This window comes from Cryptomeria japonica, chromosome 8 (assembly GCF_030272615.1).
Source record: "Cryptomeria japonica chromosome 8, Sugi_1.0, whole genome shotgun sequence".
In the NCBI taxonomy this organism is placed as follows: Eukaryota; Viridiplantae; Streptophyta; class Pinopsida; order Cupressales; family Cupressaceae; genus Cryptomeria; species Cryptomeria japonica.
The window spans coordinates 221,100,084-221,114,843 of NC_081412.1; the positions used below are offsets into that span (position 1 = coordinate 221,100,084).

Genomic DNA, 14,760 nt, shown 5'->3' on the forward strand with positions numbered 1-14,760 from the left:
TGATTACTTCCTCCTACGGCATGAGATTGAGCTGCAATAAGCCTCTACCTTTTGAACCCAAGCTCGAGCTGAAGTCTTCCCTAAGCCATCATAATAAGGAAGAGTTAACTTCCCAACCGTATTCTAAAAATAATAGTTTTTCGTTCTACCACCAGCATGGGGTCTATGCTTCATTCTGACATCAATATAACCTCTCAATGAAATGGCAGCCTAAAACTTTCGACCTCCAATCTCCCAATCATGTTTGAACTAGTCCTGCAAATCTGTTATTTGAGACTCATTATCAATCCGCGGATGAGCCCTAGGTGGAAAAGTAAGCATAAGAGGCCTAGAATAGAATGTCCTTGCTGATTTGCATTTTTGTTTATTGAATTGTACCCTTGTCCATTATTACCATTATTTCCACCTTGTTGACCTCCATTATTGTATTGCAAGATAAACCGATTTATAAAAGCAAATAACAATGAAAATAACTTGCAAATACAATTCCCACAACCAGCTTTATTCAATATAGAAGTAAAACTAGAGATACCCAGATGATTAAGTCTCATTGCAAACATGTATTCAACATACCCATTTGCTAATAAACAAAATATTGACCAACAGCAACAATAACCAGCAACTGGGGTCCCAAAACCCTAGGCACCCACCAAGAAGCACCTCTAGAATGGTACAGCCTGCTGCAAATACAATGGAGTTGGGGTTAGATGCCTCAATTGGGCATACAGAAATCACCAAACCCCAATCGCCATCCTCCAGGAAATTGCAGGTTCAGCCAGAAAATTGGTACAGCCAGAAAATGCAAGGATAAAGACAAAAAATCTACAATGCAAAACCCACATCCAAATGATTTATATCAAATAACTCTGCAAACTGAAAGAGAAATCTGATCCAATATCAACTACTGAAGCACAATGTGATCTCTTAGATAAAACCATCCAAAATCCTCCAGATTGTGCCTCTCACCAACGTGGAAGATGTTGCCTACGAGGAATTTCATCCTCACAAACCCACAAGAAGAACAAGTTCAACCAGCAAAAAAGAATACAAAAATATCCAATCAGGCATGAAGAAAAGAGTTCCCAAACTCCAATTTTATAGCCCTCCAAACCCCCATGGCCAACCTTGGTCGCATTTAATTTTTATTTTAAATTCCTTATGTCTCCAAAGTCCAAACTGAGCACCCAAACTCAAAAAGGGGCCTTTTTAAAATATTTACACTTAACTTGATTAATTGGGCATCCAAATTGTCCTTTTTAAAATAAATTATAATTACAATAAAGATAAATTGAAATTTAACTTTAAAACTTAATACCCAAAATTGACTTACTAAAAATAGTAAGTATTGGAGAATTCAACCAAAATCATTCAAGAAAAGGGTATTACACACATCACAACCATCAGAGCTCAAATAAACTCGTCACTGCCAAACTACTGGATTGAATTGTCATCATGAGTTCCCTAACCCAAACTCATTAGCCTGTGAGAACCCGCCAAATAGGCTAACGGTCCAACATACTAACTGATTAGAAAGGGGACATTATAGCTTGGTAAGAACCTGGCAGCAGTAAGCCAAAACTTGGTAGTGCTGGTGAAATGGAAAATAGCAACAGTCAAAACCTTGACAACATAAATATGTTCAATCCAAATTCATAAATAATGCAAGTCAAGGAATAAAGAATAATAATATACATGGTTAAACTGTTTAACTATGTTACCCGGAAACACGTTTCCAGCTTCAAGGCACCTGTTTCGGAAACCGTCCTGGTTTTGGGGTCTTGGGGACAGCCGGAAACGTTTCCCAGCCATCCCGGATCCATGAAAATTTCCGATAACCGTCCCAGAAACTTGGGGACGGTCAACATTTTCCCCGGGGACCGTTGACCATCCCCGGGATGGCAGGGGACGCCCAAGCCATCCCCTAGCCGTCCCGAGGACGGCTAGCTGTTTCCGGCTCATACAGCAATAAAAAAATTGAGCGGATATAAGATTCTTGTTGTTGCTGTTCACATTCTGAGTACCTATGCATAAATCTGAATATTTCTTCATCCGTTTGCTGCACTGGGTATGTTGTTATCTGCTCAATATTAAGGTCAGATTTCTCTGCAATTATTTCCATGTATGCTGTAAGAGATTTTAATACTGTAACTATCATATATGGATGCCATGAATTATTGTTATCAATCAACAAACAGCTACCATTATTAAAGTCTAGGTTTCATTTGTAACATGTGCACTCTGTTCTTATATCTGAATGTTCATAGCTTAGTCTTAATCATTCAATCTGAGTGAGAACAGTTAACTTATTTTGCTGATGAATGAAAATCTTTTTGAGAACATTGAAATCAAACATCATCTGCAAATAATTAGAATTAGAATCAAGACTCTAATTCATAAATGTTATTATGTTGCTACTTTCTATTATTAAATTTCATATATATATATATATAGCTGTCCCCTGCAGTCCCTTGTTCCGGGTAAAAAGAAACGACGTCCCGAAAACCCATTTCCCCATCCCCCCATCCCGGAAACTTGGGGTAACATAGCTGTTTAAAGGTACATAGCTCAAGCTATTGGCAGCAAATGACTCAAAATCTGGGGGTTTATACAAAGCAACTCAATTTATATCATCCCATTTTTTATAATATTTACAGTTTTTAAAAGATTTTTGTTCACACTACCGTTTCATCTTTTTGGTAAATATATAAACACAAATGCCAATAAGCTAAAAGTAAGTTTTAGTTTCATCTTCGGTTCAAACTCAAAGTGCTTTAAAAGTGAATGATCACTGGTGCAAACCATGATAAACAGAAGAACGTCTTGGCTTCAAAAGTCTCTATAATGAATAATGACAACCCAACCAGCAAAACATAGGCATTATCAATGTCTTCAATGAAATCAACTTCTATAATGCATTATAGCTTCAAATTGCACATACAGAATGAACATAAACTGCTTAATAACTCCCATCAATGCTTGATACACTGACACTAATAATCTCTAAGATGAGAAACAAAGAATCAACTGTTAATTAAATGTAATGCATACAAAGATTTCAAATGACAATCTATCGGTGAGTTAGAAAACTACACACCTCATCCACAACAGCAACAGCAAATGCTTCTTGATAACGACTTAAGCCCGCAGTAAGAGATGCAATAAGGTGTACTTGACCATATTTTCCCTTGTAAACCTTCATAAAACACTTTAGAACATATGGTTCACATTCACTCCACGGTAGTTTACGAAGCTGACGACAGACATGCTCTATGGATTGTTTATCCAAGTCTGAAAATAGCAGTTTCCGAACATACTGCACCAAATAAAAGGTATCTTTTTATGTCATTTACCTTAAGAACACAAGTAGAAAACAGAGAAGATAAACTGTCATGACAAAATCTAATGTTTTTAACTATCAAATCCCATAAATATCAGGCCATACCTGATGCAAAGGAGGTCTAACTTTAGAAACTCTTGCAGATCTTTCAGGTGGTTTACAAAGATAGTAAGCATTCTCAACCAATGTACTGTGACGGGCATCAAGATTTTTGACATTTTTCAAACGCATCATTATTTCCAGCATGTTTGCCATTCGTATTGTTGTTTCTGGTGAGCGATACAAAAAACGGCCACATGTTTCAAGCAAGTTGCAAGAAACATCTATGTTATGATGTGTGAAGTCATCCAAACAGGCCTGAAAATGACAGTTAAAATTTTATCCAATTATATGTTATCAGGCATCCAGGAAATAAAACTGAAGAACAGCTTCCAGAATAGATTAAGTTCAAATACAGTTTCAAGAGATCTATGAAATCAATACATAAAGAACTTCTATCTACCAAGATTTTAATTTTAAATGAAATAAAATAAAGAAATATATAACAGATCAACATGCATGAGAGAATATCCAGATATTAATCATATCACAGGAAGGACAAACAAAGTTGCATGCACACAGATACAAATATGGCTATTTTTTGAGACCTCTCATTTGGATATGGTAGGATACGGAATTTTCATTAAAAAAACACACATATTTAAATTAATTATTATTTTAAAAATAAATTAAATATATTAGTAATTTAATAAAAATAAATATATTATTATATTTAACTATTATTTAATTTCATTGAAATTATTAAATTTCATAATACATCATAAAGAAAAAATATATATATAAATAATAATAATGATAAAAATATAGATTTAACTTTTTAAAGCAAATTGAATTACCATCAAAGTCAATTAAATAAGTATAAACTTTATGAAGGTTCATTATAAAACAAAATAAATAAATAGATATAAATATAATTGATTATCATTAAATAAATATAAACTTTATATAGCCTCAGGGAAAATCAATACTGTAAAAATGAAATTAAAAATCGAATATTTTTTCAATAAAACCTAAGTTACTGAATCGTGGGATTTTTCAGGTGATTCCGGGTACGAAACGTACCAGAATCAGATTCTGAAATGAATCTCCTGTGGGTGTCGGGTTCGTTTTTTTAAATGCCAAAATGTTTCCAAAATGCTTAGTGATTCTAGTTTGATCTTTTGATATTCTTAAGACCTACAGTGCTGATTATTGAACTCAGAACTTACCTATCATGAGATTCTAGTTTGATTTTTTTATATTGAAAACTAAATATAAATTAGTATGTTATGTTTCAAAATTTCAAATTTGTAATGGTTTTGTTTACCATATGAATTTGGTAAATGACATTCTAAACTTAATTCTATATATATTATTTTTTTATGAACATACCCAGCCAACAAAAAAAAGTTTTTCTGTACCAGCGGTACCCATTCCTGTTCCCACACCCAATTCAGTAACTTAGAATCAAACTACATTTTTAAGATTAAACTTACAGTTAAGTATTTTCCAAATTCAGCCCATTTTTTTTAGAAATTGAGTGCCGACGATTCCGGCACGGGAGGAAAAACTGCATGTTGGAGGAAATGGACAGATATGGTTTCCTTCCCTACCGAAGCCGTATCCATACCAGCTATAGCGGTACGCATACCAGAGGTTGGGGGGGGGAATATCTGGTAACCTTGAGGACAAACAAAAGTCTGAATCAAACATTATCTTCCAGTATCTCAAGTTAGCTGTTTCATATGATACTAGCGCTTGCATCTAGATGAGATGCAATGGATAACGCTGATAGTAATTTATATGATTATAAATAAGATAAAATTATAAAAATTTAAAACATGTCAACATTTTTTTGCCAGAGATGTAATAAATTGATTCAAAGAGTCTTTGTGCTTTCTCCGGCCTCTGATTTAAACAGAAATGCACTAAGAGTTAAGACTGACAAAATTTATGCATTGGTATGAGTGATCAGGGTTGAAGAGACGTACCTTTTTCCTATAAAGAGAGATATTGATGTACTGATGTGTGTAAAAAGAAGAAAAAGGTCAAGAATGTTGTCAATGCTTTGTAATGAAAAAGAAAATCACATCTTTTTCCAAACAAAACTAGTTGAAAAATTGTATTGTCCTTGCTATCAAGAAGTTGGAATATTAGGTTGTATTGAAGATTGAATACAGGGCTATAGCAGAATTAAGTTGTTCATACAAGACAAAGACTTTTAAGGTTAATAATTTGCAGTAGATACAAACACTCAATTCAAAACTTGAATTCCACACGTACTGTTTTATTTTCATCTGCAGAAGAAGGGTCTGTTTGGAAATTTGTGTTACCAATACCAACTAAACACAAAAATAGAGTAGAAAAGAAAAGCATTAATTTACATAATAAAATAAAGAGTTTAGAATTCTGTCTTATTTTTTCTGACTAAATTGAAATAAATTGGTTATCCTTATTATTAAATGTTTTATCAACATCAATAAACTGGTATATCAATATCAATAAAATGAATATGCTAAACAAACTTTAAACCTTAATAGAAAACTTATTCACTTTTTACTTCTTGCCTTATATTGTTATTCATGTTATTATTTTTGTAAACATAAAAGTGATTACATTTTTCGTTTTATTTTGTTACTTCCCATTTGTGATGAATGTAATCCCCATTTCTCTTTTAATGGTGAGTATTCCTCCTCATCTTTTGTTTGGTGGTTGTAAGTAATAAATTGTAAGGGAAATACAATCGTAGAGAATACTTTTCAAGCCCACCATATGATCATTATATATTTTAATTATTTAAATATAATGTAAATGTATAAATAAAAACTAATCATAGATAAATATAAATTAAAATATAAATATAGAATAAGGAATAATGCGTAGAGATATTAAATAAAGGTTATAACTTTATACAAATAAATCATTTTCTCAATATGTTTAATAAATTAAAATAATTTATCAAAATAAATACAAAATTAAATAAAAGAATATTAAGAATAATTTTAAAATATAGAAGCAAACAATATTTCTACTATGAACTCAAAAAATTGTACATAACGAATAGATCGTCTTTATAAAATTAAAAACTCAAATTTCTAAAAATGTATTAAATATATATATTTTAGGAAATGCTAAGAATATATATTAGTGAATCTAGAATTATTTTATTCAATAAAAAGTTTTATTTTATTTTACTACTTTCCCATCACACATTGATTTATCATATAAAGGAGAAAAAAAAATTATGTATGAAAATTTGTAACAAATTTGAAATAACAGACATTTTTTTTTTTCTGTCTTCTATTCTTAATCTGAATTTTATATTAATTTTGAGGGTCTTGCAATATGGCATTCTCAACTAATAATACACCTTTTACAATGTGACCATACATAAATAAAATATCATTATCTTCAAATACAATAGTCACACAGAGGCAAAATTCAACCCTGCAAGTCTTTAAGCTTGTGATCTATTGCTTTCAATGAATAATATAATAATTTGCAACCGATTCCACTTACTATTGAATTGGAAAGCGAACCATCCACTTGTTTTTATGAAACTTCATTCAAATAGCCAAGGAAAATCAATTTAAAAAAACAAAAATTGCGAGAAATTTGCAAGCACAAACCTGCTCGCAAAAGAATGTCAGCAATGGAAAATGTAGCAACATGTAAATGAACAACTTAAATTCCATATTCCATATTCCATTTCAGCGAACATCAAAGGAGACAATTTAATGAATTCAATACACATGATGGTTCTCATGAAGTGTAGTAAGTTGAACTTCGTCAAGAAGTGCAGTGAGTTAGCAATGGCCTCGGCGTAGAAACAATTTGATTAAAATAACAAGGGTGTCGCACAGGAGCAAAGGAGCGCGCATAAGCACGTTCTTCGGACTAATGATTGGCAACAAGTTGGCATGGTTATTGTCCGTTCAAGAGACACATCAACCACAGATGTATTATCTGTATTTTTCGCTTTCCGCCGAAATGATTTCATCAAAAGTTTCCGGCAATAATGTAGAACGAAGAAATCAAAACTTCCAGGAAACCGCGGCTAATTAACCCAGCGTGAGACAACCTGCTTTCATTTTATGAGTTTGGTTCACTAGCCATCCTTTCGAGAAGAAGATTATGTTGAACTCTTCTTGACATCCTTTCTCCATGAACTTCAGGATGCACCTAGCCTCTTACAAGACCAAAGGAGAATGAGTGTTATCTAATCATTAGGCAATATAAGCCACTTCTTGCATAACCATAGCCATTGGGGCTAGTTCTTGCACATACTGCTTAGTGGTACCTAAGGGATCCTTTGGATTGAGCTTTGTAATCTGGATAGACTATTGAAATCATTGCCTTAAGAATGCAAATCCATAGGTAATTGGGTTGCTCTTGCATCTCTAAAGGTTTAACAAGGAAGGATTGCCTTCTTGCAGTGGCTGAATGTTATGTGTAGTCTCTTGTGTGGGGCACAATTGGATGCTCACTAGTAGGCTGGATGCATGTTGGTCTATTTCCCATGTAGGGCTTACTAGAGGATATTAATTATCTCAATGGAAGCCCCTAGGAATGCCATTGCCTACGAAAATGGCCCCTACAATAGAATTATCTCATTCGACTAGACAATGAGCCTCCACTATGGCTCCAACCACTATAGAAGTAGCTTTGGCTGAAGGAATATCCCCAGGTGTGGTGCTTGATGTAGATGTTGACAAATCAAGCAACACATACTCATCCTCATTACTATCTTCTACTTCACTGGATGCTTTCCTATGTTTTCATTTCTTACATTCAAGCTTGACATCTTCCCATGACTGAGCCTATATAATGTAATCCATCTGAAGACAATAGGCTAGCAGTCATATTTGGAAGTTGGTTGAAACTTACCCATTTTTTCTGCAAGAACTTGAGCAAAAATGGCATCAAGAAATAATCAATAGCATGCTGCATCATATAAAATGCCTTATGCTTTAGGAAACTATTGTATACATTCTAACAAGAACATTGCCTAATTGTAAATTTTTCACACACTACGGCCTATCATATAGTCAAACATCCAAACAGCACTCATCAACCTGCAATTATCAAATCCATTATTCATCACCATTCAACATTTGCCAACCATTGCTTTCGCAGTCCTCTATTTCTTGAATGCCAAAAAGTATCTTTCTCCTACTATGTCAAATCGGTTCTACACAACTTGCAAATGTGTGTTTCTTTATGTCACGGTGTTATTGTTACTACAAGTTTCGATGCGCTTGCTCTTGAACGTGGTATGCCAAGAACCCTCTGAAATTTTGATAGGTAAACGGAAATAGTTACACACCAATTCATATATTCTACCACCAACTTATTTTCTTATCGATTGTAGTTGGCGACCATGAGTTTTAAATATGGTTCAAATTCACAATAGTTGAAATACAAAATTTGGACAACCTTGTTGACATAAGCATGCTACAACAAAAGATTTAGTGGAGGATTAGTCGAGTTGCTAAGCAATCACGTGCGGCATTTGCAGCCTGTGAGGCTTTCCTAGGACAAAGTTGATTATACTTTCTTCCTTTGTTGCTAATAGTTGCTTCTTTCCCTTTACTCCTCTCTATCTTGTTTCAATTCTTAGCATATTACAATCCATTACTAACTTTCCTTTCTTGTTGTTCATTACTTTTGTAAATTTTTGCTGAATTTTCGAATGCAATATGCAACTTGTGTGACCCGATTCTTGAAACAGTTATAATAGCAAATTGTTTGTACAACAGTTTATGCCTTACTAAGACATGCAACCTTCTATTAGAATATTTAATTATATTTTAGTCACCTATTAGCAACCAGAATAAAAATTTGACTTGAACTGAAGGGTCAAAACCCTAATCGAAAATTGCAGAAACCCTAGGAAAATTGTAAATCTACAAAAAAAAACTCTAGGTTGCAGGCCCAAAAATCTCCAGAACCTTAAAAAAAAGCTTTAGTCACCTATATTTAGTTCCTTGTTTAATGGTCATTTAGCTTTTTAGTTAATTAGCTTTTAAGCTTTATTTAGCATTTAGCTTTTTCTTTTTAGTAAATTAGCTTTTAAGCTTTATTTAACGTTTAGCTTTTTAGTAGTTCACTTTAAACAACTTGTTCTTAATTTAGAACATCGTCCTTGTAATCTCTTTATATACGCTTGTATATTGTTGACTAGATTATATGATTATTGAATCATTCATTCAATTTATTTTTTATGGTATGGGATTCTTTACAGTTTGGTGAATTTTTTAATAAAAAATCATGGCCTTCTTTCTGGAATATTTTCCAGATTTTTTTTTTTTTTTTTTATTAAAAAAAACAATTTTCCTTTTTTAAAAGATAATTAACTAAAAAGGAAAAGCTAAATGCTAAATAAAGCTTAAAAGCTAATTAACTAAAAAGCTAACTGACCATTAAACAAGGAAATAAATATAAGTGACTAAAATGTAACTAAATATTTTAATACCCTCCCTTAATGGTCATTCTATCTAATAACTACCCTACAGAAGGCACTGCAGGTCTTTTGATCACAAACGAAAAGCACACTCTGCTACGGTAGAGACCCTCCCTAGATCTGAAAAGTGTTAATGACCAAGAATACTAGAATCCATCCAACCTGACGTTGGGTAAACAAACTGAAACCTGAAACCATGATTTTGAGGAAAAATCGGCAAACCCTCCAAAACTGAAGATACAAATCATCATTTTTGTGGAAAAAAATGGTAAAAACACTTGAAATGATTTTTGTGGAAAAAATCGAACAAAACCCTGAAACTTCGCATGGCAAGCCCCAAAACACCATGTGGTAAGACACCAAACATCACACGGTAAAACATCAGACATCACGCGAGAAAACACCAGACAACATCACGTGGTAAAATACAAAACATCGCGTGGTAAAACCCTAACTTTTGAGAAAAAAAATCAAGAAAAACCCTCCCATGATTTTTTATTGCGAAAAATCAAAAAACCCACACAAGCTTTGCAAATGACAGATAATAATTTTTAAGGAAAAAATTCTAAACCCTGCGAACAATTTTTGAGGAAAAAAATGTGAAAACCCAGGGACCTATAGAACGAGGTCTGGCCTAAATCAATCTGATCAAGGCAACGATGATCAGATATCGTGAACATGCATTGTTTCCAGGTGTTGTGGCAGCTGTTGAACTTTTGTCTGTGTTCCAACATGATGTTGGTCAAAGATGCCATCATGAAAATGGAGGTTGAATGAGGTCAACCTAGTGAAAGCATGAAACAGAAGAATCTGATTCAAAAATCAGAATAGAAGCAGCGGCACAAAAAATTTGAAGCCCTGAAGGAGAATTCTGACACGGATTCTAAGGCACGAATTTCGAGGTTTGGAAGAAACCCAGAAATTAAAAATTTCTGCAAAGTTAAAACAGCATAAACGGTGCCCAGAAAACACCAAAATTCCCAATGTCCACAGAATTAGCAGAAATTGCGAACTGTTTTTAAATTCCAAGGCAAATTCGCTAGCACAAAATTCTAGGCATGGAAAACGAGGCACCCAGAAAAATCTAAGACCAACCCAAAAAAGCTCTCGAAAAACCCACCAAGAATCTGAAAACAGAATGCAAATCTGACTGCTCAAAAATCGAGGCACGGAAAACGATGCACCCAAAAAATCTAACGACGACCCAGTTGAGGTTTCAAAAAACCCACCAAGAATTTGCAACCAGAATAAAATTTCAACTTGAACTGAAGGGTCAAAACCCTAGTCGAAAATTGAAGAAACCCTGCAAAAAAAAAAATCCGCCCAGGAAAAGAAAAAGAACCTGCTCTTTTTATTTTTTATTTTTAGAAAAAAAAAAAAATTTAAATCTCTTCAATAAAAACTTCGACAAATTTTAATAACAAAAACTTTCGAAATTTTTAGTTTCCATGCTCTGATACCATGAAAAAAAAATTGAATGAATGATACAATAATCGGATAATGTATTCAACAATATACAAGCGTATATATAGAGATTACAAGATGACGTTCTAAATTAAGAACAATTAAAGTGAACTACTAAAAAGCTAAACGCTAAATAAAACTTAAAAGCTAATTAACTAAAAAGAAAAAGCTAAATGTTAAATAAAGCTTAAAAGCTAATTAACTAAAAAGTTAAATGACCATTAAACAAGGAACTAAATATAGGTGACTAAAGCTTTTTTTAGGGTTCTGGAGATTTTCGGGCTTGCAACCTAAAGTTTTTTTTTGTAGATTTACAATTTTCCTAGGGTTTCTGCAATTTTCGACTAGGATTTTGACCCTTCAGTTCAAGTCAAGATTATTTTTGGTTCCAAATTCTTGGTGGCTTTTTCGAGACCTCAACTGGGTCGATGTCATATTTTTCTAGGTGCATCATTTTCCATGCCTCAAATTTTGTGCTAGCGAATTTGCCTTGGAATTTAAAAACAGTCAGTGATTTCTACTAATTTTGTGGACGTCAGAAATTTTGGTGTCTTCTAGGCGTCGTTTATGTTGTACATCCGACCTTGGGTTTCTGCCCCTATTTTTTTTGCGTTTTTTTTTTTGGAAAAAAATCGTCTATTTTTTTGTTTTTTTTACAAAAACATCAGAGGTATTTTTTTATTTTTTGCAAATTATTATTTTTTTTCTGATTATTTTCAAGAAAAATTTCAGGTTTTAAGTTTGCAGAAAATTTTAATTTATGGGTTTCTTCTAAACCTCGAAATTCGTGCCAGAATTCTCCTCCAGGGTTTCAAATTTTTTGTGCAACTGGTTCTATTCTGATTTTTTAATCAGATTCTTCTGTCTCATGCTTTCACTAGGTTGACCTCGTTCAACCTCCATTTTTGTGATGGCATCTTTGACCAACATCATGTTGGAACACAGTCAAAAGTTGAACAACTACCACAACACCTGGAAACAGTGCATGTTCACGATATCAAAATATCGTTACCTTTATCAGATTGATTTAGGCCAGACCTTGTCTTACAGGTCCCAGGGTTTTCATGATTTTTTCCTGAAAAATTGTCTGTCGGTTTTCTGATTTTTTCCACAAAAAATCATGGGAGAGTTTTCACGATTTTTTCCTCATAAATTGTTCGCAGGGTTTATAATTTTCCCTTAAAAATTATCTCATCTATAATCCGCGATATTCGCGTAAGATTTTAATTATCTGGGTTTTACTTTTTTTTCCACAAAAACGATGATTTGTAACCTCAAATTCTTGGTTTTTCGATTTTCTCCTCAAAATCGTAAATTCTCTTTTCAAGGGTTCCTATTTCAGGGTTTGACGGTTTTTTCCTCAAAATCGTGCTTTGTTGCAGTTAGTTTGGGTCGCACCTACCAGGGCAAACATCTGCAACCGTGGTATCTTGCAGTCAGTTTTGGAATTGATACTCTTTTGCAAAAGGGTTTGCCGATTTTCCTCAAAATCATGGTTTCGAGTTTCAGTTTGGTTACCCAACATCAAGTTGGACGGATTCTGAAAAATAAATTGAATGAATGATTCAATAATCGGATGATTACATTGAACGATATACACACGTATATATAGAGGTTACAAGACGATGTTCTATAATTAGAACATAACGTTAAAGTAAAAGATTAAAGAGCTAAACGCTAAATTAAGCGTGAAAGCTAATTAACTAAAAAGAAAAAGCTAAATGCTAAATAAAGCTTAGAAGCTAATTAACTAAAAAGCTAAATGACCATTAAACAAGGAACTAAATATAGGTGACTAAAATATAATTAAATATTCTAATAGATTCTCGTATTCTTGATCATTAACACGTTGCAGATCCAGGGAGGGTCTCTGCAGCAGAGTGTTCTTTCAGTTTGTGATCAAAAGAGCTGCAGTGTCTTCTGTAGGGTAGTTAGTAGATAGAATGACCATTAAGGGAGGGTATTAGAATATTTAATTATATTTTAGTCACCTATTATTTAGTTCCTTGTTTAATGGTCATTTAGCTTTTTACTTAATTAGCTTTTAAGCTTTATTTAGCGTTTAGCTTTTTAGTAGTTCACTTTAAACAACTTGTTCTTAATTTAGAACATTGTCCTTGTAATCTCTTTATATACGCTTGTATATTGTTGACTAGATTATCAGATTATTGAATCATTCATTCAATTAATTTTTTACCTTCAAGCGTTGTACCGCACAGGCGATTACAAGCATCCACACCCTAGTCAAAAAAATGCAAAAAATCATCCTCTAAGGCACGTATATTATTTTTTTGTACACTTCAGGATTTTGTTGGTCATACCAAAAGACAATGAGGTCGTTTGCTACAAACTGGTTCCAAATGCTACTAAATGTTGACTGTTGGTAAATGTCATATAGTATCAATTAGGGATGGTTGTACGATGAAGGGAGATGGCACTTTACACCGTACAATAAGGAAAACACAAATGAGATGTACAATTTGGAGAAGACAGACTTGTATGATTTGCAAAAGTTATACTTGTCACACGGTTTCCAGAAGATAGGTTGGTTGTACCATGTGATTTTGATGCCATTCTTGTTGTATAATATCAATTGCCCCCTTTTGCCAAGGGAAGCTGAACAATTTGGTGTCGCCATGCAAAGCATGAGTGTTGTCATACGGTATGAGAGGATTGTTGTAGAATTTAAGGAATTGTTGGTTGTATGATGTACTTTGAAGGAGATAGTCGTAGGATTTGAATCTTTGTTGCAGTGAACCACCATACTAATGAGGTACCCGTCGTACGATGTGCTGATTGCATAGAAACAAGACTCGAACTCAGAGTGGACTCAGCAAGGGTGACTCAACTTGAGACTCAAGACTCGGCAAAAGAACTCGTTGCAAACTCAATAAGTAAAAAAGCCCAAGAAATTTTTTTTTAAATTAAGAATTCAAAACTTGTTTCATGCACCCTTTATGAAATAAAACTTAAAGACACAATAACATCATCAAGTAGAAGCTAATTTGATCACATACACAAGTATACATTAATCGTATAATTATAAATGCAAATTATAGTTGAAGGAAATAGCACACTAAAATATTTAAATATTGTCAAATGTATACAAAACTCATGGAATATGAAATCCATGACATCAAATATTCCAAACAAATATCAAAACAATAACTAGTAGTCTATGGCTCAAAGGAGCCTACATCCCTCCTACGAAGGCATCTAAGGTAGGTCCCACTAACTAGTGGGGGTTTGGGAGTGGAGACACTAATGGGTTTGAGGGGTAGTAATGATAAGTTGCACAAAGTCTTAGATGTGAGAAAAACCCAACGATAGAGGGAGTGGAGAGAAAAATGATCTTTACAATTGGTTTATACGATGCTTTTAGGGACATTTTAGGGTTTATGGATGCAATTTTTTTTAAAGTCTATTTTTGTTATTTTGTGAGATTTTAAAAAAAAAT

At 33.4% G+C, this 14,760-nt stretch overlaps 1 protein-coding gene across 1 annotated transcript in view; it reads right to left on the bottom strand.

Annotated features, from left to right (window-relative positions):
• LOC131027596 (regulator of nonsense transcripts UPF2) overlaps positions 1–14,760 on the bottom strand; it is a 159,750-nt gene that overhangs the window by 66,957 nt on the left and 78,033 nt on the right. The window contains exons 12-13 of the mRNA XM_057957665.2: positions 3,443–3,694; positions 3,095–3,313 (exon numbers count right to left, since the gene is read on the bottom strand). Of these exons, the coding sequence (XP_057813648.2) occupies positions 3,095–3,313; positions 3,443–3,694 (471 nt within the window). The remainder of the gene's footprint in view (positions 1–3,094; positions 3,314–3,442; positions 3,695–14,760) is intronic.